Here is a 26183-nt window from a genome sequence, read left to right on the forward strand (position 1 = left end):
CGATCCTTTTTTTTATTTCAATTGGATGATTACATGTTGATCAAGCTATTCAGTCAACGGTGTCGAGGTAGGTGCACCTCTCTTTGCCTGTCCAGATATGAGTTGCTAAACTCCGTGCTTTCTTACTGATTAGTCCGACATCTTAAATGTATGCAATCTCTTTCGAAACTCCTACGTCCTCTTCTTCTTATTTCTTCATACACTAATTTCATAGGTGATCTTGACTCGCAGAATTGCCAGCACTGTCGCAGTGCCGGTGCTGAATGCGACCGCACCACAATTCGATTCCGCTCTGGACTTGTATTGCCCAAGAACCAGGATGTTGCATTCCCAGATCAACTGAACTGGCCACAAGTGCATGGGAAACGTCAGTTGCCCTTGGTGCATGGTAAGATCAAATATTAATTTCTTTTTTTTTGCAGTTCGCTTCCACGATGAGACTCCTGAAATTGTCAATCTATATCTGGGGTCCACGGATAATGACCACGTTCATTGGATTCACAACACAGAAGGGATCCCTAGCCCTCGAACTGTAGATCCATGCACATCCAAGCCTTCTATTCATTTTCAAAGTGGGCAATTTGATCATATTTTACATCAATTGCCACATGATCCCGTGGACGTTTCGCCATCCATTATCTCCTTCTATTCGGCATCTACATCACATACCAGCTCAAACCCATTCCTACCTTTTACTGAGCGAGAAGCCGTTTTGATGCGCAACTTCGTGGAAAACATGGCTCTTTGGGTGCGTCTATCCTCCAAGCTTGCAAAGCATGTATACTAACCGCTTTCTATTCAGGCTGATATCACAGACCCACATCGGCATTTTGAAATTGACGTGCCTACCAGGGCTTTCAATGAACCGGTTTTACGATACGCAATTTTTGCATTTTCATCTCGCCACTTAAATAGGCAAATAGATAACGCAGAGGAAGCATTGCAGTATCACAATCTCTGTGTGCAAATTCTGATTCCGGCACTTTCGGATCCCGAGCACCACATAACAGAAGATATTCTAGCAGCAGTGGCTATATTGCGACAACACGAGGAAATGGATGGTGAGCTCTATTTAAATCAGTGGTCCCAAATATTTGAAGATACCAATCCAGTCTAATGGCCTTCTAGGAGAGGACAACCAATTTCACTTAACAGGAACTACTCGTATTCTCAACACTGTTTCTACGTTTGGCTCGTCGGGTGGTCTGGGTGAAGCAGCAGCATGGCTCTGTTTACGTCAGGATATATACGTGTCGCTGACCACCCAGCAGCCCCTTCGAACCAATCTGGAGAATTTCTACGATTCGGATGTATTTCAACGAGATGATGATTTCGCATGGTCCAGCAGAATAGTCTTTTTACTCGCGAAATTGCTTCAATGCGCGTTCTCTGATCGCTCCGTGATTCATAAGATAAATGATGAGGTAGAGGCTTGGTTTAGTTCAAAACCACTTACCTTTGAGCCAGTTCGAATGGTCGCCCGTGGGCCAGATGATGGTCAACAGCTTCCAGTCATTTGGATGTTATTACCCGTGCATGGTAAGCGTTAACTTCACAGGGCCCGCCTTCCAAGGCTAGTAGGTATTATTCGGTGCCGTTGCTAACATCTCTCAGTGATTGGTCTCCAATACTACCATATTGCTAAGATCATCCTAAAGCTTTCCGAACCTCCACCATCGTCGTCCACATATGACAGTTTGCGGCATTCTCGCATAATTGAAGTGAGAAACTCTCGCAAAAATCTGCAGATTAGTTATTGATTGTCTGAATCTTTCTCTAGAAATCTGTTCGTCATAATCTGCTTACAATTCTTGGCTTGGCTCAGTCTAATACGCGAGCTGAAAATACACTATTTACTGCAAGACACAGCCTGGTCGCATGTAAGCTACGATGCTCCCTTGGTGCAACTGGCAATCTACGAAATCAAAGCTAAATTATATTATAGGGGGCTGGGTACTTCGACATGACAGTGACCAGAAGGCCGCGGAGGCACTTCTTCATGACATGTCTACCAGGACAGGTTGGAATATGGATGAATTGATTCGGTCACTGCGACAGCAATGGCAAGATGAAGATGTTATTGATGGAGAATGAAGAGTAGACCGCTGTTTGCCGTTTCTTCTCAAACTTTCAATGTTCAAAGAACCGTCATCAATCAACTACAACGTAAAACCCCTCCTCTTTTACATGTATGGATCGATCAATTGATAGTTGGTTTTGAAAAACATACGAGGTGATTACACTTGTCACTATAACTTTATCGAAGAAGTTATCAAGTGTGACCTAAACACAGTGAAGGGACCAATGAAAAACATGAAAAACTACTACTGGCTACTACTAGTAGCTATAGATAGATTAAAGTGTAGGATTCGGGACTGGCAGGCGCATAGCCCTTGTGACTTGTCATCCCCGCTCGACCCCACCAATATCAACATGGACCATCACAAGCCTTTGAAGCTCCGGGTGGCTATCATAGGAGGTGGAATCGCCGGTCTTGCAGCCGCTGGATTTCTTCGAAAATACCCCCAGTATATCGTCACTGTCTACGAGCTCCGGGGTGAAGATTGGCAGGAGTCCTCTGCAGCGCTCGGACTTCAAACCAATGGCACATCCATTGTCGAACAACTAGGTATTACTAGAAAGGAAGTTCGCGGAGACACGGGTATCGGTCATCGGACTTATAATATTCATGAGGAGCTGATGAGCACAGGCCGAGTTTCCTTCCGCCCGGATGGAGAGACCGGGTTTTGGTTTGTGCATCGACAGGATTTGAAAGATTCCCTGTTGCGACGAGTGACTAGTGTGGATGGGGACGGTGAACCAATTCATGTGGTCTATGACAGTCATATTGTCGAAATTAACCCTGAGCTTGGGATTTTGAAGTTCGCCGATGGCCCATCTATCGAGGCCGATCTGATAATCGGTAAGTGAAAGATGTTCAACAATCAAGTGTGAGGAGAAGTAACACACCCTCCTCCACGGGCGCCGATGGTATTCATTCCAAGGTCCGCGAGTTCGTCATTCCGGCCTCGCATCCAGAGCCGGCTTTGTGTGGTCTCTGTGTATACCGCTTCGTCGTACCCATGGATGTTCTCCGAGATGGCGATGGAAAACTGCCAGATGTATTGACTCTTGACGAAGGTAGCTTTGTGGTCATCATTGCTGCCGGTGACAAGGGCAATCGAAACATAGTAATTTATCCATGTCGCGAGCTTGAGCTCATGAACTTCGTCTGCGGTGTCCCAGATACGAGCCCTCGGGTCTTGGCTCAGCTCAAATCCACAGGCAGTCATGAAAGCCTCGTGCATGATATGACACAAGAATTTCAATCATTTCCTGAATGGCTTTTGAAGCTTTTCAGGTGAGTGGCAGATCCTAGTACTTTGCCCCCCAAAAACCGCCTCTTATCTAACATTAGCTCCAAGCCAGCCGTACCACCCTTATCGAACCCTTTCCAATACTTGACCAGGAGCCTCTACCCACATACGTCAAGGGCCGTACCGTGCTGGTTGGTGATGCTGCGCATGCCATGGCTCCATACCAGGCACAGGCAACTAATCAGGCCTTTGAAGATGTGGAAGGTCTAAATGTGGTACTTGTCGATGCTTTTACTCGTCATAGTATCCCAGGTCTTCTAGAGACATGGGATAATATTCGTCGACCACATGCCTCAATAGTTCAGAGGGACTCTCGTGATTCTCAAGCTAAGCTTTCGACAACGGAATCGAGCGATGCATTCTTGGGATTCAAACCGTACATGCCTATGAATGAGATACTTGGGCGTCTTTCCGTATGATCGGCGGGCAAGGTTGTATCTCATTGAAGCCTGGAATCGTAGGCATATACTGGTCAACTGGTAGCAGGATAGCCACATGCAGAACAAGGGCTTCAATGTCAAATTTAAAGCGGCTATTCTCCCTTTTTATTCAAATGTACAAACTTTGAATATTTACCAAGTACAAACCGAGCTAGGCTACAGATAAAGATAAAGCCAAAGGTTTGGGGTATAAAGATAGATCGAATTCACAAGATCAAGTGCATTTTGGTGTAACACCTGTATGGTCTTTTTGGATATGCCAGGCTGTACATGATTCATAGTACTATGTTACAAGGAAACAGGGGGCTGAAATCTAGTTTCGGAACAGTTTCAACCCACCTTCTTCACGGTCGACATCGCTGTCCTCATCACTATCACTCTCGTCTCCTTCTCCCAGCAGTCCACTGGCAGTCTTGCCCAGCAAGGAAGCAAAGAACTCGTCTCGGGCTCGAATAGTCCATGAGCCACGGTCCTCGGGGGCCATGAAGTTTTGCAGCTTCTCGTGAACATTAAAGCGCATCTTGCGGCCCTTGGAGGCACGGGTATCAACATCAGCGCGTTTGACCTTATCATTGCGCATGCCAGTGATCGGATGGATAGGCAGACGAGAGGGCAACTGGGTGTCAAGACCACCAGTCATAGCATCAGAAGACATGCGTTGTTCGACAAGTTCACGAAGGAGTGATTGGTAGAAGACCGTATCATCATATACAGGCTCAGGACCGTCAGTCGAACTGGTACCATTAGGCTGGCGGACACGCTTAGATGATCGGTCGCCGATTTCGGTGGCAACGTGGGCATCAAGGACAGCAGTAATGGATTGCTTAGATGCGGAGCCAAGGAGCTTGCCTCTGGCGTTAGGAAGTGAGGTTGAGGTGCCTCTGACCTTAGAAGACCATTTGTCGAGAGTAGAGCGACGATGTGCGAGTGACTCGGATTCTAGGTCTGCCATACGCTCCCAAAGCAAAGCAGATTTAGCATTAGGGGCAATAGGCGATGGCCTCTTGCGCTTGTTGCTGCCATCCTTGGAGTGGGCGTCAGCCAGAGCGGTGCGCAACTCCTCCAAGGTAGACCAGAGAGCGAGGGCCGCTGACTCGGCCGATTTAATAGCTTCGTCATCGGCAGGTTCACCGTCCTCGTTGTCACTTCCTCCGGTAGTGTTCTCTTCCTCCAAGCTCATTGCTGAAATTTCGTTGATCGCTCCCAAGCCTTTCTGCAATTTGATACGTGTGTTCAAAAGTGCGTCAAAAGCGGTACGTTGCTGCTTGACAGCCTTTCCCTTGGCAGCATCTGCCTTCGCAGCTTGCGAAATTGAAGCGGTGATTGTTTTCTGATCCGAAGACATCAATCTCCTCAGTTCGTCCCGATCATCCGAAGGGGCCTTTGATCCGGAGTCGACGACTCTGGTTTTGCGCTTGCTCTCGAGATGGCCATCATCACTGTCGTCTTCCAGGTCGCTCTCCTCATCGGCTTCTTCTTCTTCTTCGTCGCTATCTTCGTCCTCTTCGTCAACCTCATCTTCTTCGCTGTCATCTTCTGCAGCATCATCATCCTCCTCTTCAACTTCAATGTCTGAATCCGAGTCCTCAAGTTCCTGTGGCGCATCGGAGTCGGAGTCGGAGTCGGAATTTCCAGAGAGGTGGCCGTTGTCGGAACGTGCAGCAAATGGGTCATCATCGCTATCTGCCTCAAGGGCATCTCGGCTAATACGTGCGCCAGCATATTGCTTTCCTAATGTGACAGGGTCTTGCTTTCTAAGTTTTCCCTTACTGTTTCGTTCAATTAGCACTCGTGATTACCACAATGAGTCGGTGGTCGAATCATACCCAACGGCCTCGTAATGCTCCCTTCCAGCGTTCACATCTGATGGTTTGCTTGAATCATCATCATCGCTAGATTGGTGATCGTGTTCAAGATCCTCGGGGTCAAAATCTACATAGTCAGTCAGATCACGATGGACGGACTTGACAGAAGTAAAATGTTCATCTGTGACATACCTTTTGGAGTGGGATCCTCCAGATCAGCAAGCTGATCAGCCAGTGAGCGTGTCTTGCTGGGAGCCATACTGTGTGTTGCAGCTTGAAGAATTTCCAACTTGCCGCAACTTTTTTTTGTTTTTCCGTTATCCGGGGAATTTGACCTATTACAGCTAGCGCTGCGGAGAATCTTGGGCGGTCTGGTCCTTTTGATGGGCGGCGAAGGTAGCTGCCGGCAGTACCATTTATTCCGTCGTGATGCGCTTGACCTTGCACTGTTGCACCCGACAACTCTAAGCTTCCATTTTTATCTTGAGGTTTTTTTGATGGTTGTTAACATGTTTCACATACCGGTCAGCGGGGCTGCAATGCGAAGGTTGTTCTCAACATCCAGCCGAGCTCTCTCGCATGATAATCCCTTGGTAAGTTCAACTCTATCAAAACCTTGTCTCGTGGTATATCCATTTCCGAATACACCTCTTCATATACATTGACCTTTCAGCTATGTTTATTGATATTGCGTGGAATTGTTTACTTACTCTACAATAGGGCCTTCCGAAGTCTGGTACACCACCAACTTTCCGAAGTCGGCGGGGAATGCCCGAGAAGCGCAAGATCCGGGATGTTAAGAAAGTGGTTGCAGTATCTTCAGCAAAGGGAGGTGTTGGAAAATCGACTGTTGCGGGTGGGTAACTGTTTTAATCTCCTAAATACTATACAATTCCTCCATGCTGCATCCTGATCTCCAATGGAGGTTTTCGGAGCATCAAAAGCATAAGAGGTGATATCCAAGTGTAGGGAAAGCTAAACAAGGTATTTTGATATTGCTAGTCAATCTCGCCCTTTCTTTCGCCCGTCGAGGAATTCGAACAGGTATTCTGGATACCGACATCTTTGGCCCGTCAATCCCGACTCTCCTCAACCTCTCTGGCGAGCCTCGCCTTGATGAACGTGAGATCTACCATGCCCCGATACAACGACAGATTATTCTAATGCAGTATTAGACAACTGTCTTGTTCCTCTCACAAACTATGGTCTCAAGTCTATGTCGATGGGATACCTTCTCCCGCAAACCCAAGCCGACGGTCCTTCTGGAGAAGTGCCAATGGACACAACGCCGATCTCCTGGCGAGGATTGATGGTAACAAAAGCCATGCACCAACTTCTTCACTCAGTCTCATGGGGTCCACTCGATGTCCTTATACTCGATCTCCCACCGGGTACTGGCGATGTGCAGCTCACAATCAATCAAGAAATCATCATCGATGGATCAGTGATTGTAACAACACCACAAGATATCGCCCTGCGTGACGCCGTTCGTGGTTTCGGTATGTTCAAACGCATGGAAGTCCCTGTCCTCGGAATGGTCCGCAACATGGCTTATTTCGCCTGTCCTAATTGTGGCCATGAGACTCGAATCTTCTCTCACGGTGACGGGGACCATTCTCACGGTGAAGAAGGTGGTGTTCTGGCACAATGCAAACGATTGGGCGTCGATTTCCTCGGTGATATTCCCCTCGATGCCAAAGTCTGTGAAGATGCCGACCGCGGAATGCCAACAGTCGTGGCAGAGGAATCTTCAGAAAGGAGTGCCAGGCGTCAGGCTTTCCTGAATATTGCGGAGCAAGTGGCACACAAGATTGGCCTGGACTGGAAGTGATCGTCTACCTCCTTGCATGACATCCAAGGTTCTATCTCGACTATGACGATATATATTGTACATTACGGGTAGTATTTTTCCAAGATTTGCCTTCGTGCTGGCGTTCAATGTTCGGTGTGCATGATGTAATTTTGAACATAATATATGTATATGGGCTGCGTCTTTTGAGTTCTAATGTTCCAGCGAGGATCTCCACCTTTTGCAAACAGCTTCATGAAGCGCCACAAATGCTTCCAATCCTTCTGGCGGCTCCTCGCTATTAATTTTCCCCCACCGATCCCCAATTAGCTTCATCATAGACCGCATATTATACGAGCACGAGAGAGGTAGTGAGTTGATTTCACCTGGCACAAAGTGTTTCAAGTGATCGTGAGCGACCTCGACTATCATACGAGCGAGTGTGTCTAGTGTGGCATGCGATTTTTCCTGAACCAGTGCTTCCGGTTGACCTGGTGTACATGGTCGCTTGAGAATATATTGATGTAGACGAACCAATGACCTTTCAAATCTTAGCGCGCATCCTGCAAGTGACTTTTTTTTCTCCTCTGTATGTTTACCTTATCATGATTCCATTTGCACCGCATTGATGTCTTCCTGGTATTTGGTTCATTAAAACTGTGAGAAACCCGCGTAGTTTCTCGTCCAGTTTGATGAGCGTTGGTAATGGTGTCTCGTTGCTATCATGTGTTGCCTCTAAAACCTGGATAAGGAATGAAATTGCCTGGATTTGGCGACCAAAAGATCCCACGTTGGCTGCATGAAGGTCGCCCATGCTGGCCATCCCCCTCACATAAGGGTGCGAAGGCAAATTAACGTAGACTGGCGAAACAAGGTCGGAGGGTAACTGTGTCTCCGAAGCTGGGAAATCCAGTCCCGGTTTAAGATTGTCGAGTGGGCATTCGTACAAGACAAGCCTAGTTTCAATGTTAACGTTACCTAATGAGAGCTGTATTCCATTGCTTCCAGTGCCGCATACGTACCTCTCAAGCATAATCATTCCCCAGTAAATATTTCGAGCCTCGAGATATTCAGCTTCTAGAGCCAACTTGCCGTCCATTCCCTCCTTGGATTGACTATCTTTATCAATCCCGATAATTGATGCCATACGTATGCATGTCCCGATTGAAATATATGCAGCGCGCGGCCTTCCACATGCGTATTCATAAGCAGCGAGAAGTAGGCCTGTTTTAATGAGTTGTGTAGATGCAGTGAATATAGTTTGAACACGTGTAAATGACATTCGTAACTCCAAATATAGAGATTGTGGGTTATTGTTGTCAGAAGGTTCCAAGGCAACCAAATACATGGCCAGTATTAGGAGAGAAAAGTCTGCCGGTGGACATTTATCGATATAAGTACCAGTGGATTTCATCAATAGATCATATGAAACCACCGGCAGCCATCGGTGGAAACTTCGAAAATATTGATCACAAACATCCGAAAAGGTTCGGTCGGTGGTTTTGAAGAGACTGGAGACTTCATGGTGTAGAGCATATTCAATTGTCTGCGGATTTGATACTGTCAAATTTTGAAATGAGCTTGACCTAAAAGATGGGCTGGTGGTGGGCCACAATGCATTGCTCCCCAATAGGATGCTACGCTTTTCTGGCGCTTCCGGATTCTCATATAGACATATTAGACCACGCTGGGTACAATAGCCGCAGGTTGGAAGGGCTTTGTCGCAGCCTTTCTTCCGAGACTTGCAGACTGCGCAGACTCTCTGTGCGCGATCCATTGTAAGTTTTCATTGGCGATTTTGAGCTCCCAAAGTCGGTTCAGGGTGCGGTCCTCGTACGTAATCTAACTTGCGGTCAGCGATGATACAACGAGCGGCCGCCGCTAAATGCAATATGTACCAGACAAAGGGGGATTTTGAGGCTAGGCTCAATTTGTGCAACAGTTTTTTACATGTGTGGGCATGACTTGATGAGTTGATGAACAGTCAAGAATAGTGAAATTGGGGGGTGCAGTATGATTTCAAGTTAGAGAGTGGAATCAAGCGGGGACTCGTCGGCCGCCGCTATCCTTATTCGGGAATAGTGCAAATCATTTTCATTCTGAGTATTCAATGTTGGAAACTACGACTTCAATGTTATAATATTATTTCTGTCTCATGATCGAATCCTTGAGATATGGTTCCTCCAAGCCCGAGAGACTTTTTTTGTCATTAACCTCACAGATATCTCAGCTCGTAATCTATTGCAAAGTTCGCAAGTATCAGCACTGAGCTAACGTCCTTGAGTCCCTTGACAGTGGCACTCTTTGTTTTGGGTTGGCCTTTTAGCCCTATGGTATGGGGCCCCATCAGTGAAGTATACGGTCATCGATTGGGTATGCTACATAGGGTGACACGGGAGTTTAGACACTTTTGGTTTTTCCCGCTTCCAACCCCCCCCCCCTCCACCCCACAAAATTCCAATAATTCAAGATGCGGAAATTTGGTCAAGAAACGAGTGGAAACCGTGGTAGAGGGGTTCCTTTGAATGATGCCGTCAGAACTTCTATCCTTTATGCCCTTGAAAAGGGTATTACACCTGCTCAAGTTTCGAGAGATTTCGAAGTAGCTCGAGCTACAGTCTACAATATCAAAAACCATTTCCAAATCCACAAGACCGTGAAACCGATACCTCGCAAAGGGCCGAAATATAAACTTACACCATCTGAGCGTCGTTATATCTTTTTGCTTGTTCGCCGAAATCCCTTAATGAGTTATAAAGCACTCCGGAATGAAGTTGATTCGAAAGTGTCAAAACGGACGCTATAACGACTTTTAAAAAGGTTGAATATTCGAAAATGGATCTCGAAGAAACGAATCTTTTTGAAATTAGACGATGCGAAAAAAAGACGGAAATTCTGTCGAAATTGGGCGACATTTCCACCACTTTTAGATATGATCTTTTCAGACGAATATTCGGTTCAACAAAAATCTAACTTAATCTATTAATATGTGTTTAGTTTTAAAAATGAATAATACCGAAAAGATCTTGTGAACTTAATTAATATTGGTAAAGATATAAGTTAAATAGTCTAGGGGGTAATATAGCTTGGTGGTTATTTGAAGTTGATGCTTATAGAATAGGATCCTTTCACCAAAAAAAATGGATACTTAGCTAATTCTTATTTAGATATGCTTAAAGAAGAATTTTTAAATTTCTATTAACCTAGTATATTTTTTTAATAAGATAATACATTAATACATACTGCTTTTATTATTTAAGATTGGTTCAAAGAATATGGATTTTGGGTTATAGATTGGCCACTATATTCCCCTGATCTTAACCCGATCGAGAATGTTTGGTTTCTTTTAAAGCAAAAACTATTTGAATTATATCCACAGCTTGCTCAGAGAGGGAAAAGCAAAATAGATTGGGCTGATTTCAGAGTAGCAGTTACAACGGCGTGGGATGCAATTGATCAGGCCAAAATTGATAATTTTATTCGTTCTATGCCACGTCGGGTTGAGGCGGTCCGAAAAGCGCGGGGATGGTATACCAAATACTGATTATTATATATATATTTATTATTAATTATTATATAGATTGGTGGTTATATAATAATGATTTTTATTGCTTGATAATTTGTCAAAAAAAAAGTGTCTAAACTCCCGTGTCACCCTATGTACCTGCCATCTTTGCTCTAGGTCTGTTTAGTATCGAGACGGCAAGAAGCAAGAATGCCGCAGCCATTTTTCTCACACGGTTCTTTGGCGGGATTTTCGCGTCGGCCCCAATCAGTAACATTTTAATATGCCAGCGGCCCTAGGAGATTCTCCGATCTGTTCTTGCATGTGCGGTGCCCATTGCTGCGCGGCCTAGTATGTTTGAGAACTTAGGCCTCGGACCGGCGGCAAGTGTGTTGGGGAGAATCTTGTGTTTGGCGTTATCAGTTCCTTTGCTATTCATGAAGTATGGCGAGGCAGATTTACTGCGGACCGAGATGCATAATGGGGCGTATCTATATGGGGTGGGTTAAGGTGACAATGTATCGTGAGTGTTAAGTTGGGGAGGGAAAGAGGAGAAGATCCAAGTTAGTAGTAAGTACTATGGAACTTGAAGTACTCAAATGCTATGGATGTGCTTAGTCAGGAGAACGCAATGAGCTGAATGACGTCATTTTGAGAAGTCACTGTGGAATTCCTCATTTCTGAGGCAGGAGCTCTTAGTAGATACAAATCGTGAATTCCAATTTCAATTTAAAGCATTTATTTTGAGATAGAATACAAGTTGTAGCTGTAGAAGAAAAATCAGATGGTAAAAGAGCCTCCGAGGTACATAAACCGATCTGGATGCGTCAACTGGTCTCAGTGTATAAAATTCATATGTCGCATGTGCCAGTGAGTTATACTTAAAGAGTTCAGTACTTCCGCGCCTTCCCGTCCTGGCTCTTGCTTCTTAACATTCTCTCCTGTACGTGTTCTTCCCCTGAGACCCACATTGGACTCCACATCCATTGGTGCTCGTCAACTTCTACCACTCACAAGCATCCATTCAATCTCAAGTGGCTTGAGCTTGAACTCCTGGCAATGACGTCTGGGCCGGGCTCGGGCCACTTTAAATCCTGAGTCTATTCCTAATCTCGTTCCCCATCTTTCGTCCTTGTAAATGGCAACATAATGCCATTACACACGGTCGCACTCGGGGCGGCTTTAACCCCAACAGTCATTCAAACTTTTATTTCTCATGTGAGTCAAAGATTAGTTGCTTGGTTTGGAGCAAGCTTCGTGAAGTAACGCTAACCATACGTCCACAATACGTAGTATCTGCATCGCAAATCCCACCACAATAAACCTACCGTTCATATCACCTACGATGAAGGAATTCAGATTATTCGTCAATTCCTGTACTATTCTTCAAAGCACCCCGTCGAAGATATCCAAGCCTTTACACGTCAGTCCGTTCCAAGCCCGCATTGGGTAAGATCAGAGACCGTCACCATCCCAAAGGAGCACTTGGCCGTAGCAGCGGATGTGCTTTTAAAGCAATTGGGTCCCAAAGGTATCGTGCGTGTCGGTGGACAGAAATGGTGGCAATGGCGAGGTCCTTCGGAGGATCTTCAGGGGGATTGGATTGAGATGCGAAGTCAGTACAATGAGAGCAAAAAGGCCAATGTACGCTGCAATCGCATCATGCTGTACGTGCACGGTGGAGCCTACTTCTTCGGAAGTGTCGACACGCACCGATACATGCTGCAGCGTCATGCGCGCAAATTAAAGGGTCGTGTTTTTGCGCCGGATTATCGCCTTGCCCCACAGTATCCCTTCCCCTGTGGCTTGCAGGACTGCATGGCATCCTATCTATGGCTCTTAGAGACATATGACCCCAAAGAGATTATTTTGGCGGGTGATTCTGCTGGCGGTGGAATGGTCTTGTCTATGCTGGTCATGATGCGCGATCAAGGAATTGCTCTCCCTGCCGGCGCCATTCTTATTTCGCCGTGGGTTGACTTGACTCACTCTTTCCCAAGCATTGTTGAGGATAACCCGGGCGATTACATCCCTCCATGTGGTTTTAGATACAAGCCTTCCACCGCATGGCCACCGCCTAACGCCGATGAGTTGCTCAAAATCAAAGCTCTGTCACGCAAAGAGTCTGTCACCGCCAAAGACATCGAAGAGACAGTCCCAACGGCAAACAGCCAGTCCGGAGATACCGCTGTCCGTGGATACACCTTGCATGATGATGTAGTGCCCGATGCAGGACCTGCTTATCCCGGGCAGCAGCAGAATTCGGATCCCCAAACCCTTCACGGCGAGCCTGATAACATCCACGTCATTATGGATGGGAAGACAGTTGAACTCAAAGATCAGATTCAGATGTATGCTACCAATCAACTGATCTCTCACCCTCTGGTGTCGCCAGTTCTCCAGCCTTCTCTTGGTGGCCTGCCACCTCTCCAGATTCTAAGTGGCGGCGGCGAGATGCTACGTGATGAGCAATTCTATGTTGCCCACAAGGCAGCCAATCCAGCAGCATACCCACCCAGCGATGTTTACCTGGACGAGCATGATCCAGAACGAGAAATTCTGCACAAGTATGAGCCGACATACGTGCAGTTCCAAGTATGGGATAATCTCTGTCATGTTGCCCCTACCTTGAGTTTCACCCGGCCCGCAAAGTACATGTTTCGGGCAATTTCTCAATTTGGATCCTGGGCACTCGCTCGTGCACAAAATGCTGAGGTTGAGATCGTGGATGAAGAACTGCTCTCTCCAATATCATCCAGTGGTACAGAAAGCTCTGAGAGTCCCCGGGGTATGCCTGGCTCGGGAAAACCAAGAACAGACACAGGCATGTCATTCGTTGGTAAGGCTGGTGATCCGCTACCAGCCTTTCATGAACATATGATCCGTGAACGGGTCGACAAGCGTGGGCGAACTTACCCACTCAATCCACCATCATCCTATCCCGTTCTGGACATCCCACCAGCACAGGTCGGGGCGATCAACCCAGAGCTTATCCGTAAATGGCTGGGTGCAAAACACGAGTGGGATCTGAAATTTTCTAAAGAAAAGCTCAAGGTCCAGGGCCGACGCATTAAAGAGATGTCACATGGTTTCCAGGACTTTGAAGGTGAATATCCGTCACCAAGTTCCTTGGCAGCCCGCCGCGCTGCTCCGGGTGTACTTCCTAAGCGTCATGCTAAGAAGAATTATGGCATGATTCTCTGGAGTGGTTGGGGCAGCAAGCATGACGAACGTACCATGGAGCGAGAAAAGGACGCTGAGAAATCCGGTCGGCGGTCAACTCGTGCGAGCGTGGATGCCGGCCAAGCAGGTCAATGGTCCAGCGAGCCTGCAAAGAATCCTCGGCCAGATCCCACGAACCGAAAGTCAGTTGCCACGAACTCCATGTCAAGTGGTGCTGCTGCGATAACCTGGGATGCTGCGAATGAACAGAAGCCGACAATTAATGGGGGCCCCTATGTAGATGGGGATTCGGCTTCTCTTCGGCCCAAATCGGAGAATAACGGTGGTCCAATCCTGGTCCTTCCAGGGGTGGACAATAGCAAGTTCAACGAAGAAAACGCAAGTACAAGGGCACTATTCCATGCAGCAGGGACTCTTCCCATGAGATCCGATGTCTCTCTACCGTACCTCAGGGGCCGGCCCTCGTCCGTTGGAGGGTCGGTAGCTGGTCGAAGCGAATTTTTGTCTGATGCAGGCGAGGACACCAGCACTCTTGGCGGTGGCGATGCAGTGAGTGGTATTGTTGCCCACGATGCTGCCAGCACACGCGCTGTTCTTTCAGCTAGAGGTGTCATCGGAGTACTCAATGGTGGGGACAGTGCTCGAGCATCTACTGATACTTCATCTCTGCGCCCCTACCTCCCAGATGGCGATGCACACTCGAATGGCAAAATCGGCGGGGACTCAATCTCCCGTCGGCCAGAGATGCCCGACAGAGAGGATTTCAAAACCGCAAGTGAACAGCTTTAAGCCTAGTCTCTCGCTATCTCCTAACATTTACAAACACTATCTCTTTTTTTTTTCCCCCGCATTTCTTGCATGAATTTTTTTTTTCTTGAACTGATTTTTGGATAATCTCTCCATTCGGAGATCATACACGTCTATCCTTGTATCCCATGCCAGTATTAGCTCCTTTTCTTTTTTAACTTCCCTCGGGATGTTGTCTTCCTCATTCTTCTTTCATTGATTGACTTTCTTTTGTTGGATATACCCTGTTTCGGTGGCTCAAATCAGTTTATCAGAAATATCTATACCCGGGTATTGAACTGCTTTATATAGTGAGAATATTTGAACATTTTTCGTCTTAAACATCATGATCCGCTTGATGTTTGTGGTTTGTGTAGAGCGACATCCAACTACCCGCACTTTCCCACCTTGAAAAGGTCCACAGACTCTTGGCGAAGCTTGGAGAAGCTTAGTATCTTCAATGTTAGCCTTGAAACAATATTCTAATTTGTATGCAGTCGCTCTAGACTTTCCATGCTTCATTCCCTTATTGAAATTGCAGTCATTTGCATACTTCCAAGCTTACTACGATTTGGTGGGGAGCAGTTCGATGTAGTCAACTGGCGTCTGCGGGTTTTAGCAGATTCCAATTAGTATCATGGATCCATGGATAAGCACACAATGGACATGCAAACCTTGGAATTCTAACCAGATCGTCTGAGTTCTTGGAACATTGAAATTCCACTCTATGCAAGCTTGTTCATCCTCCGCAGATCTCATGGGCATATCGTTTCTCCCCGAGCCGCCTAAACGATGTCAATGTGCATGATTTTGATCATCTACTGGTTTTGCTCTTCAACTCTTTTTTTTTTAGAGTTAATCATCGATCCTGACACTGTGGTTTGTCTCTTGATCTTGCATAAACTGTCAAAAAAAAAAAGCAGCTGGAATGTTCTCAACCCAAAACCCCCTTAACATTTGAACCCTTAACGCTCAGTGATCAGAATAAATTCGACTCGTAAGCATGTGTAATCCAGATCAGAACATTTGAAATCTCTTCACCACGTCACGTCCAATTTCCTGTTGAAGAGAATGTGGATCCCGATTATCAGCGAGATGACGATCTACGCGCCCCGTAGCATTTGAAGGCGTCTAATATATTATCCAAAGTCCTCCCGGAACCCCTCCCCGGCGAAAAAGTCCCTATTTTGGGATGGAACGGCAGGATCCGATAATTAGTTTTAGCACAGACAATAGAATGATTCTCCGCTCTTGGAGCTAAGCTGAGACCATTGTTGCGCTAGCATCCACAATCAGAATCCGCCATGAGTGGGGACTGGGAAAAATTAAATCGACGGGGATCGCGTGGCAACGTGGTTGTAGTGGGTGTGTTCGTTGGAATTATCGGTTCAGCTGGAGCTTGGACCCAAGGTATTGAATCTGTCGATCGATTGTACCATCGGATGTGCTTCTTGCAAAGATGCACATGAGTGGAAAAAAGAACATTTGAATGCACGGGTTTTCAAATGTTGAGATCCCCCGCCATGTGGCTGAGCTAGAGAAATTGACAGGTGGGAGTATGATAACGGGGAAGCAGATACATGTGGCTTTGAAATCAAGTCCAAAAAAATAAAAATAAAAAAACTGGACATTAAAAAAATGATTCATTAGAATTATAAATGAGTGTTGTGCACATGGCAGAGATAAAATACAAAAGAGGGAGTATCATCAAATATACAGTAAACGCCTCATAGAGAGAGAGAGAGAGAGAGAGAGAGAGAGAGAGAGAGAGAGAGAGAGAGAGAGAGAGAGTCGTACAGCACATCCAGTCTTAACCGCTGTGACGCGCGCTTCGTTCTTCCGCTTCAATATCAGAAACAGGCTCATGAGAGATCTCAATGGTCGTTTCTTGATATACACCACCAAAGTTGGACAGTTCCATGTCGTTCTTTGCGACAATATCGTCGGTAGAGCCACCCTCGAAAGGACTAGTGGAGCTTTCCTTATCGGGCACAGTACTGCGACGGAATTTCGATCCCAGCTTTGATCCCATTTTGAAGGCCTTGCGCGAACGGTTAGCATTGGTGGTGATATTGGTCTGCCATTGGGAGTCGGTATTGTCGTAGTTGGGATCGGTGGTACTGTGCTCGGTGTCGATAAGCAAGTGGCGACGGGTCAGAGTGTACACAGCTACATCCATAGCCCCGGACATGGCCATCAGACAACCGGCAACACCGAAGTAGGTCTTGCTGGGCGTGTCACCCCGGGCGCTGGCCATGCGACCGGCAGCGAGGGGTAGTGACATAACCAAGTAGACCAGAGGGTAGATGACCATGTATATCACGACACGATTCAATCGGTGGAGAGACTCTTGTTGGCCACGCCGAAGCATCTTTGCTTGTGCCATACGGCGTCGGAGGTAGATGAACATGATCGCATATAGAACAACGGTACCGAACTCGGAGAGGAAGATCCAAAAGTAGTGGCCCCATAGACGCTCACTCTCATGTTCGGGGCTCAGCCAGCACTAAGAATATTGTTAGTCAAAAGTCAAGACTTTTTTTTAAAAAACCATAGATCAAGCTTACCCAGTTGGCTTCGGAAATAACAAACGCCTTGGATCCATATAGGCCGATCGGAATGAAACCCAAAATAAGGATAAAGGCCCATAGAGAGATGACCACGTATATAAAGATGTTGAAGGGTAGTTGTCGACCACGTAGAACGACGAAGCCAGTATGAAAGGCGATCGACAAGACGAATAGACCACTGCCAGGATCTCCTGTTTGAATCCACCAGCCCTGCAAGTAACAGGCAGCCTCACCAAAATGAACACTTCCTCGGGATACCCAGTATAGACTGATAGTAAAAGCAATTGCCTGTTGGAAATCGACCAGCAGCAGATTATAAATCAAAACAACATATTGGTTCTTAGCGAGCGGATGCTTGTAGTACCGTTGCCAGTAAACAAAGCGATAGGTAAGGAATGACAGAAGTCCCAGGGTAGAACCTAATGAGCAGAGGGCAATGACACCCATAGCAATAAAGAGCGACCGGTCGCTACCCTTGAGCGGATCTTCATCATGGAATTCCCAGCGGCGGGCGATAGAGCCATCGCCGCCATCGGCGTATAGCGAGCGCAGAACGTGGGTGAGAAGAACCATGATTCAGGGCTCAAGGCACTCTGGGATGGATCTCGAGACTTCAATTTTTAAAAGGAGGGTCCAGGGTTGTATAAGAAAGAGTTGGATTGAATTGGATTGAATTGAATTGAATTGAATGAGATCCAAAAGAAATGGGGCCTGGGTCTCATCATTTCATGTCGGTCTGCACCGCATCCGATGCTCCACCACACCGTAGTGATGATTTTCAAACACTAAAAAACTAGGGCCAAAGCTTCTCCATCTGTCAATCAATAGGGGCTGCAAGAGTCAATCCATGGTTCATCATCGCCATCGTGTCTATAGTCGCTTCCGGAGATTATGAATCCAAGGACATTATACTCGATGCGGGCCACCGGGAGTGAAGCTGTGATTTCTGAATGGCTGGTATTCAACGCGTTCGAGTCAACCTCAACCCATAGAACTGACGGGGGAAAAAAACGGAGTAAATGGAGTACAACCAGTGCTGGGAGTTCCAGAGACCTGTGGCGTTGATCAACGAAAAATACCATACCAGTATGTGGTTAGTTACTTAGTTATTCAAATAAGATTTAGTCACCGGCGTGAAAATCTCCCAAGCTACATAAGCCCGCTGAGCGCGCAATCAATCAGCTTCTTTGCATTAGGGGCAATGAGCGATGGGGTGTGGAATCGTTTTTCAAGTCTTGGTCAACATAAGCCACTGTCTGATCCGATTAAGTGGGGATGGTGCCTCGTGTTCGACCAGCCACAATGGAAGCCGGGGATCCACCATGAACTTACCGGAAAAAAACAAGGAGTTCACTCATGTTCTTTGTCCGCACTGAGACGCCACCGTCAAACAATAGTCTGGTCAGGGGCCTGTGTGGAGGCCATGCACAACCCACCACTGACCCGTGTCACTAAAGAAACTACAAGGAATTTCGGATCCTAAAGTTTAGCGTCGTTCCCACGATCCAACCAGATGAGATGAAACTGAACTGCTCCAACGACTAACTTGCATTTGAATTCAACGCTATTGCCTGCCGAATAAATCAGGGTGTCGATCGCGGAGATGCACGAAGCATAAGGTGGTCTTTTTGTAGCCACTTCTGGACACTGCTGGCGAGGCATCAAGATCTGCACAGGCACAGGCCACGACTTGCACATGTCCGAGCCCCCTCGATCGGTCTTGGTACGGAAATCCCTTCAAGCAGCCCCAGAAATCATCGGTTTTCTGGAACTGAATACATCGGAGTGCCCGTAGCTACGGGGCAGTACTCCGAACCCTACGGAGTACGGAGTACACGACAACATTGAATTCTTCAGGTCTCGGAAATTGAGTTTTGTTCACATCCCATATTATTGTCCCTTGCTTCGTTCAAAATTGTTTGTAATATCCGCCATTTGACCTAAATGTCCACGGGATCTGGATGACTTTTGGGGGAAGTCAAAGAATTATCAATCAATTCAATGTTCGCGGTTGATCAAATTTGATCAAATTTGATCGCCGACCTCCTATGTAGTTGACCTCGGGACCTATGTGATCATGTGCTTGAACACCTGAACCTTAGAATATGTATAACCACCATTGATCACAGCATGTAGTGGCAGCTTGAACACATGCATGTACAAAAAAACCCCCAGGTGCCATTTTTGCCTCTCGTCAATTCCAAGGCCCTAATACTCCAGATGTCAAGTGCTGATGGATCTTGCCTAGGTGTTATGTTCAAATTTTAAAATACCTATGCATGTGTATATGTAATTATACATGTAGCAACATTCATTTGAATGTTGCACATGTGCATGTGGATGGGGCTGTTCTCGGCTTGAGGTCTTTAAACACAAATATATTTTGTATATCCGAAGATTACCCACTGGGTAGGATGGATGCTGCATCTATGCACGTCAACTGGTATGGGTTCGCCTATGTTTGGAAATTTTACATATATGCCTAGTATGTAGCTAGGCAGGCACAAAGGCTTACAACTTCCTTTCCGATCAAAAAAAACCTCCAGCAAGAACAGAAAATGCATGTGGGTTTGGAATTGGGGTAAGTTGAGTGATTGTTTGGGGGAAAGTAACATGTGTCTCAGGGGCTTAAGTAAAATTCAGTATATATTTCAATCATAGTGACATCAGTACATGAACATGTCTCCGTGGCGCAATTGGCTAGCGCGTCTGACTGTTAATCAGGAGGTTGGAAGTTCGAGCCTTCCCGGGGACGTTCTTTTTTTTGTCTTATTTCTTTTTCTACTATCTTACTCAATCTCTTCTAAGCGTCGATTCCCAACATGTTTCTACTTTCAGTCGTATTCTGACTCATTCTTCCATTTGATATCTATATGCAGGTGTCCAAGGTCATTCCGCCCGAATACTAATGCTACCTAACTCTTTGTACCTCCGTCTATGTAATACATACACCGTAGTATGAAATGGAACATCTGCTACCTGTAAGCCTGCATCGGGATCGTGCAGGTGATCTACACATTCCCTTCTCGGGCACGAGTCTACGATTTACTACCATGTCTCACTCTTCGCCCGTCGGTACCCAGGCCCGCATTCCTTTCCAAGCTCCGTTTTTGCAACTGGCCAAGGCTCACTTGGTCGGTGGCCTGCCTAAATGTCTAAGACCTGCACCTATGAGACTTGATGAGTGCATGTCAGGTGTACAAAAATAGCACAGGCCTTGGAAACTATTCTAACTCGTCACGAGTTACATAGTAGATGATGGATATGAAAAGGAGCGGTGGTAACGTCAAGGTAGATAGTATAAAAACAAACATTGATTCATACTAGTATAGTATTTGATACCACTACCAGTATACACCAGAATCTCGAAATCAAAGGCAATTGAATTGATTTCGAATTACCATTCCACCAATTCGACCCCAAATCAACATTTTGAGTCCTGAACCTTGGAAACCCACCATGAAATCCATCACCGCCATCACCTGCACTCTTCTGACAGCTGCCCATCTCGTCAGCGCCGTCCCTGCACCACAGGCAGCTACCACGCCAGTAGACTCAAATGATACAACTGGACAGTCCGTCTCAGTCTCGTACGATCAAAAATATGACGTCGGGACATCATCTCTGAATACGGTCGCTTGCTCAGATGGTGCCAATGGCCTCGAAAGCGACGACTACACAACCTTTGGCTCGCTTCCCACGTTCCCATTGATCGGCGGTGCACCCACCATCGATGGTTGGAACAGTTCAGCCTGCGGCACATGCTACCAGCTGCACTTCCAGTCCGGCAAGATTGACGAGACCATCAATATTCTTGCTATTGACGCGGCCACGGGTGGATTCAACATCGGCCTTACGGCTATGAACCGCCTGACCAATGGCCAGGCTGAGAATCTGGGTCGTGTGACTGCCACCTACTTTGAAGTGGATGGCAGCATTTGTGGTCTCAGCTCGGAGAATTGAGAGATCAACATTTGGATTGATTCAAATGTTGACTCCATGTCAAGAGAGATGCCCATTGGGATTTAGAAAAATGACCGGAAAATATACTACACATTTGCTCATGAATCCATGGATAGAAGTTGGTTGGAATGTTAGTTATATAATACATACTATTGATACAATTGAGGGAAGATCAGTCAAGAGCCTCCAACATTTCTGCGACTCGAGTAAACTTCTCTCGAGGTCTACCCTTTTGCCGACCACACTCACGCTCGATGCTGTCGATGCGCTGCCAATCTTGCCAGGATGTCACCCGGAGTCCACGTTGCTCGACCTCTGCCTTCACTCCTTCCCAGCCTAGCCCGGTTCCCTGACCGGATGTATGTAGGAGGGCGCCTTCGTGGCTTGCCAAGTCCTGTAAGATAGTATCCACAGTGCTGAAAGCATCGGTCATGGTAGACGCAATGACTCCCGTTGGGCCTCGCTTGACCCACCCGGCACAATACAAGCCGGGCAGATGGGAAACTGACGATCCATCGGGCAAAACGCGTTTTTCTCCCGTGCCCAAGGCACTCTTCACACGACCAAGTCCATCATTGGGAATCACGCCGCGCTGAGTGTCGAATTCGATACCGAGATCCTCAAGCCCTGGTAGCGGAAGTGACTTGTAGCCGACACTGCGAAAGAAGACACTAGCCGGGAGGTTGGTTTCGGCGCGGCTTCCATTCGAAAGATGTTTCGGGGTAACTTTGGAACTGGCGGTGTAGGGATCGGAAGGATCGAGTTCATTGCGAGAGAACTTGACATGAGAAAGACGATATGGGTGTACTGTCGACCAGTCTAGACATTCAGGAGAGAGAAGGAAGTCCAAAGACCAGGACTTGGTAGCTGTCTGGGGGTCATTAGCAGAGCCTTTGGCAAGGAGCTGCATCAATCGCTTCTGGGGCCGAGGCAGTGCATTTATGATGGAATCTGGGGGGAAGACGTCTTTCCCGATCGGATCGAAAGAGACGGAAGGTAACTGAAGTAATTCACGGGCTTCCTTAATTGTGAACGAGGCCTGGTAAAATATCAGTAATTGAAGCAAATCGTCCTCTTTCAAATACTCACTTGTAACGGTCCTCGGCGACCAACAACTTGCACTCGCTTGATCCGACTTCGAGACAGGGTTTCTAGAGCATGGTCGGCAATGTCTGTGGTTCGGAGTGCATCTACATCCGAAAGCAGAATTCTAGCGACGTCAAGTGCTACATTTCCCTGTCCAACAATCACCGCATCTTCGCCGCTAGACAAGTCGGGGTTCAAATCCCGATGTTCGGGTAGGCCATTGTACCACCCAACAAAGGAGCGGGCCGAGTATACACTGCGGGGAGCATTTTCTCCAGGAATACCAAGCTCTTTATCTTTTGAGGCTCCGTATGCGAAAAGAATGGCGTCGTAGTGGGGTTTAAGTGCAGCGAGAGGTAGATCGCTTCCGAGTTCGATATTACCGACAAAGTTGAAACGGGGAGATGCTGCGACTTCGGTGAATTTATCTTCACAGTTCTATTTTTGATGAGGCAAGTTTTAGATAAAGTGTAAAATCATATTTGCAAGTCAATTGAAAAGTAAATTAAACTTGTTGCTTTGTATTCTTTTTATTGCCGGTAGTACGTACCTTCACCTCTGGATGATCCGGGGCGACACCGTACCTAGCCAATCCGAATGGCACCGGCAGCTTCTCATACATGTCAACCTTGAGATTCTCATGCTTGCCCAAGAGCCGAGCTACAGCATAGAATCCTGCTGGCCCAGAGCCCACAACGGCAACCCGAGTAGGCCGCTTCTTTGACGCAACATGGCTGATCAATCGCCTTGATATATGTCGTGTAGAGAATGATAATGCCTTGACTTGTGAAATCGGGCGAGCCAATTGTGCTGTGCAGCCCGCACAGACAAATGCGCGATCAAGCATAGTTGGTGTGGGGGTAAGAGAGAGAGATAATGAGTGTAGATAAGTTCCATCAGATCGGAGTATGGGGCACACGTGACCTTTTATCTTGCCGTTGCCGGGCCAACAATCGGTGTTGACCCTCTGTTACTCCGCACAACCCACATCGCGCTGCATGCCATAGGTTTCCTTCCGTCAGATCGCATCATTCCACGGTTCATTCCATTCCTTTACCACATTCTATTCGTCTCGCGTGGCTGCCACGGGAGGCTTTTCAGTCGCTACTATGGGCAGATCGGAGCCTCCATTCCTTTACGATCGACCTTCTACTTACAGCTTCAATGGACCGACCGATCCCGGGTTTAATCCCAAGGCCGTGACGCAAGCAAGCCAGTCTCCTGCGTCTCCCAGACAAACGCAGGATGGGCCGTTAGTCAATTTTAACAGACATCCCGACTCGGTACATATGAACATTGCTGCCCAGTCGTGATCAAATCGCTAACAATATATCCATGTATAGTGGGATAGTATGGACAAAAAGCCACCTCAAACGCCCATGAACCCCAAGGTCAAGAAATGGATCAAAGGTGCGAGAGGAACACAGCTAGGGCTACGGTCTATCACTCTCCTCGGTGCACTTGCATCACTGTTCTGCGCCATTGTTATAAAAAATGCGAACACGACAGTCATCTGGATCATGCGAGCCGGAGTAAGTTGCTTGTGCCTGTTGACAAAAGACGTTGACTGATTTAAATAGCCAATTACCGCAGTTCTACACACACTCTACGGCATCTATCATTTGTGTCGCTCTCCTGTCTCACGTCCAGCTGGATCTCAGGCGAGTTATGGAGTCTTCGCAGGCACCTTAGATGGCGGATTGATTCCATTCTACGTGTTCACAGCATTCATGGCTCATGGTGACTACGCTACTAATGCTTATGACTGGGGCACTCTTTTCAAAAACAGTGAAATCACCCTCGACATCGTCAAGGCTACATTCATCTGTGCCCTCGTGAACACAGGACTGCACCTTATCTCATTCTGCCTTTCAATCTTCTTGGCACTGGTATTCCGCAAAATTTCTCATCTGCCACCTGATATGAACCCACTGGAGGACAATCTGACCGCTCGTCCCCGGAGAAGCTTCCGCAATTGTATTGATGTTGATGAAAAGCATATGAGCTCATCGACACTACACTCGAATATGGAAGATCCTCTTATTGGTCCTCCACGTACCATGGCATTTATGCATACCCGGAAGGATTCCCTTGGTGGTGAAACTTTCCGTGGCTCGGTGGATATGGGTACAGAGAAACGTCAATCTCAGATATCTGTGTCGCCGCACCGTTTTTCGTTGGAGCCTTCAAGCCCTGACAGATTCTACCACAACCCTGTCGACGACGGGCCATACAATTTGGCTACTCCTAATCCTGCACCGGAATACCACAACGTGCCGGCACGCTCGCCCTATATTGTTGATCCAAGCACACACACACGTCAACTCGCTTCTCGCACTGCTAACAGATCTGAAACGGCAAGCCCTACTATGTCTGACAACTGGGTTGCACACGACGAGCGCTACCCATACCCCGTTAGTGATACCCAAGGCCAAACTGAGCAAAACAACAGCCCTGCTCTCCGTCAGTCTAGCTCGGTGTACAGCCGACGAACCGATAAATCGGGGACATCAGCAACCAGCGGCATCCGAGACTGGTTCGCATTCCCCCAAAGAAACCCACCTAGCATCGGAAGTGCAATTCCAGAAGACACACGTGGCGAGTATGCGTCCGTGGCAGAACACGAGTACTACGGCAACACAGGCGGTGATGAACATGACATTGGAGCCCAGCAGCGCTTCGACATCTTCCCCGATCCAGAGGAATACGATCACGATAATGATGATGAGACCTCTGGCATCCCATTCAACCCGCTCATGCTGAACCCTCCTACCCCGCAACCTGTTCTCACTGAAAAGCAGCAAGAGGATACGGACCCGGTGCGCCGCAACGCATTAGGCGACAACCCGAATCTTTCGCAAAACCTCAAAGCTCAAGTCTCTATTCCGCACGAATCTCTCGACTCCCCACCACCCAAGAGCCGCTTCTATGGCGAGTTGGAAGAAGAAGGCAACACATCTGGTTTAACCATTGCACCGCGCAATGTCAGCGCCCAGGAAGATGTGGCACGCAAACCATCCAAGCTCACCAAGAAGCGCAACAAGAAGTTGACAGCATACCAGTCTCTGAAGAAGGATGATAGCGATGACGAGGGATATCTGAGCGCCCGTGTTCCATCATCTCCTGCTATGAACGAGGGAGATCGCAAAGGACGAGTGGTCAGCAATTCAGGCGCAGACACAGGTCACCCTGGTCTTGTTGGTGGAGTTGGAGCATCCCTATCGTCGTATGGCAGCTACATCGCCGGATTGGGCGTTGGAAGGCGCCGCGATGTTAGTGGTAAAGTTGCAGAAGAAGGACGAGGAGGAAAGAGTGTGGAAGTACGTCCCAGTCCTAGTCCCAACCCAAGCCCTAATCCGAGTCCCGATGGAAAGATCCGGGCTGCTGGATGGGCGCGGTTTGCGGGATTATGATCCAATTGAGGAGGGCACAGGAACTTGAAAGAACAGGGAAGGAAGGAATCTAGGAAGGAAATTCTTGTTATTTTTTTTTTTTTTTAACGTGTGGACATGGCGTTTATTTTATTTTTAATTTTGTGTGATTATGAACGGCATGTAGCGATATCATCTTTGCGCGTTTCGGGTTTGTGCCCAATTTGACATTTTTTGAATGACAATGAACATCCATTCGTAGTTGCTTTATTCAATCGGGGTATCAAGTAAACAAAAGTAAGTAGGCA

At 47.1% G+C, this 26183-nt stretch overlaps 10 protein-coding genes across 10 annotated transcripts; 6 read left to right on the forward strand and 4 right to left on the reverse strand.

Annotated features, from left to right (window-relative positions):
• Window positions 1–33: 33 nt before the first annotated feature.
• On the forward strand, window positions 34–2094 carry N7466_008041 (uncharacterized protein; the record flags this gene model as incomplete). The annotated part of the gene is made up of 8 exons (XM_057167430.1): window positions 34–67; window positions 134–388; window positions 423–748; window positions 803–1061; window positions 1129–1539; window positions 1615–1721; window positions 1781–1880; window positions 1946–2094. The coding sequence occupies 8 exons, from the start codon at window positions 34–36 to the stop codon at window positions 2092–2094; spliced, it is 1641 nt and encodes a 546-aa protein (XP_057018061.1).
• A 339-nt stretch (window positions 2095–2433) lies between these two features.
• On the forward strand, window positions 2434–3796 carry N7466_008042 (FAD-dependent oxidoreductase; the record flags this gene model as incomplete). Its single annotated transcript, XM_057167431.1, is given in 3 exon segments — window positions 2434–2923; window positions 2935–3302; window positions 3419–3796. 3 exon segments carry the CDS (start codon window positions 2434–2436, stop codon window positions 3794–3796), a joined length of 1236 nt encoding a protein of 411 aa, XP_057018062.1.
• A 334-nt stretch (window positions 3797–4130) lies between these two features.
• Window positions 4131–5881, reverse strand: N7466_008043 (AATF family protein; the record flags this gene model as incomplete). The annotated part of the gene is made up of 3 exons (XM_057167432.1): window positions 4131–5586; window positions 5644–5749; window positions 5815–5881. 3 exons carry the CDS (start codon window positions 5879–5881, stop codon window positions 4131–4133), a joined length of 1629 nt encoding a protein of 542 aa, XP_057018063.1.
• A 280-nt stretch (window positions 5882–6161) lies between these two features.
• On the forward strand, window positions 6162–7453 carry N7466_008044 (Mrp/NBP35 family ATP-binding protein; the record flags this gene model as incomplete). Its single annotated transcript, XM_057167433.1, has 4 exons — window positions 6162–6215; window positions 6343–6478; window positions 6625–6744; window positions 6798–7453. 4 exons carry the CDS (start codon window positions 6162–6164, stop codon window positions 7451–7453), a joined length of 966 nt encoding a protein of 321 aa, XP_057018064.1.
• Window positions 7454–8006: 553 nt separating this feature from the next.
• On the reverse strand, window positions 8007–8558 carry N7466_008045 (uncharacterized protein; the record flags this gene model as incomplete). Its single annotated transcript, XM_057167434.1, has 2 exons — window positions 8007–8367; window positions 8434–8558. The coding sequence occupies 2 exons, from the start codon at window positions 8556–8558 to the stop codon at window positions 8007–8009; spliced, it is 486 nt and encodes a 161-aa protein (XP_057018065.1).
• Window positions 8559–12065: 3507 nt separating this feature from the next.
• Window positions 12066–14888, forward strand: N7466_008046 (uncharacterized protein; the record flags this gene model as incomplete). Its single annotated transcript, XM_057167435.1, has 2 exons — window positions 12066–12134; window positions 12210–14888. The coding sequence occupies 2 exons, from the start codon at window positions 12066–12068 to the stop codon at window positions 14886–14888; spliced, it is 2748 nt and encodes a 915-aa protein (XP_057018066.1).
• A 1807-nt stretch (window positions 14889–16695) lies between these two features.
• On the reverse strand, window positions 16696–18028 carry gprD (the record flags this gene model as incomplete). Its single annotated transcript, XM_057167436.1, has 2 exons — window positions 16696–17391; window positions 17453–18028. 2 exons carry the CDS (start codon window positions 18026–18028, stop codon window positions 16696–16698), a joined length of 1272 nt encoding a protein of 423 aa, XP_057018067.1.
• A 2886-nt stretch (window positions 18029–20914) lies between these two features.
• On the forward strand, window positions 20915–21418 carry aspf13 (allergenic cerato-platanin Asp F13; the record flags this gene model as incomplete). The annotated part of the gene is made up of 1 exon (XM_057167437.1): window positions 20915–21418. The coding sequence occupies one exon, from the start codon at window positions 20915–20917 to the stop codon at window positions 21416–21418; it is 504 nt and encodes a 167-aa protein (XP_057018068.1).
• Window positions 21419–21590: 172 nt separating this feature from the next.
• On the reverse strand, window positions 21591–23351 carry N7466_008049 (NADPH-adrenodoxin reductase; the record flags this gene model as incomplete). The annotated part of the gene is made up of 3 exons (XM_057167438.1): window positions 21591–22457; window positions 22508–22942; window positions 23055–23351. The coding sequence occupies 3 exons, from the start codon at window positions 23349–23351 to the stop codon at window positions 21591–21593; spliced, it is 1599 nt and encodes a 532-aa protein (XP_057018069.1).
• Window positions 23352–23613: 262 nt separating this feature from the next.
• Window positions 23614–25917, forward strand: N7466_008050 (uncharacterized protein; the record flags this gene model as incomplete). The annotated part of the gene is made up of 3 exons (XM_057167439.1): window positions 23614–23787; window positions 23848–24036; window positions 24085–25917. The coding sequence occupies 3 exons, from the start codon at window positions 23614–23616 to the stop codon at window positions 25915–25917; spliced, it is 2196 nt and encodes a 731-aa protein (XP_057018070.1).
• Window positions 25918–26183: the final 266 nt, after the last annotated feature.

Source organism: Penicillium verhagenii (genome assembly GCF_028828195.1).
Source record: "Penicillium verhagenii strain IBT 33310 chromosome Unknown utg000008l_segment0_segment0, whole genome shotgun sequence".
NCBI classification, from domain to species: Eukaryota; Fungi; Ascomycota; class Eurotiomycetes; order Eurotiales; family Aspergillaceae; genus Penicillium; species Penicillium verhagenii.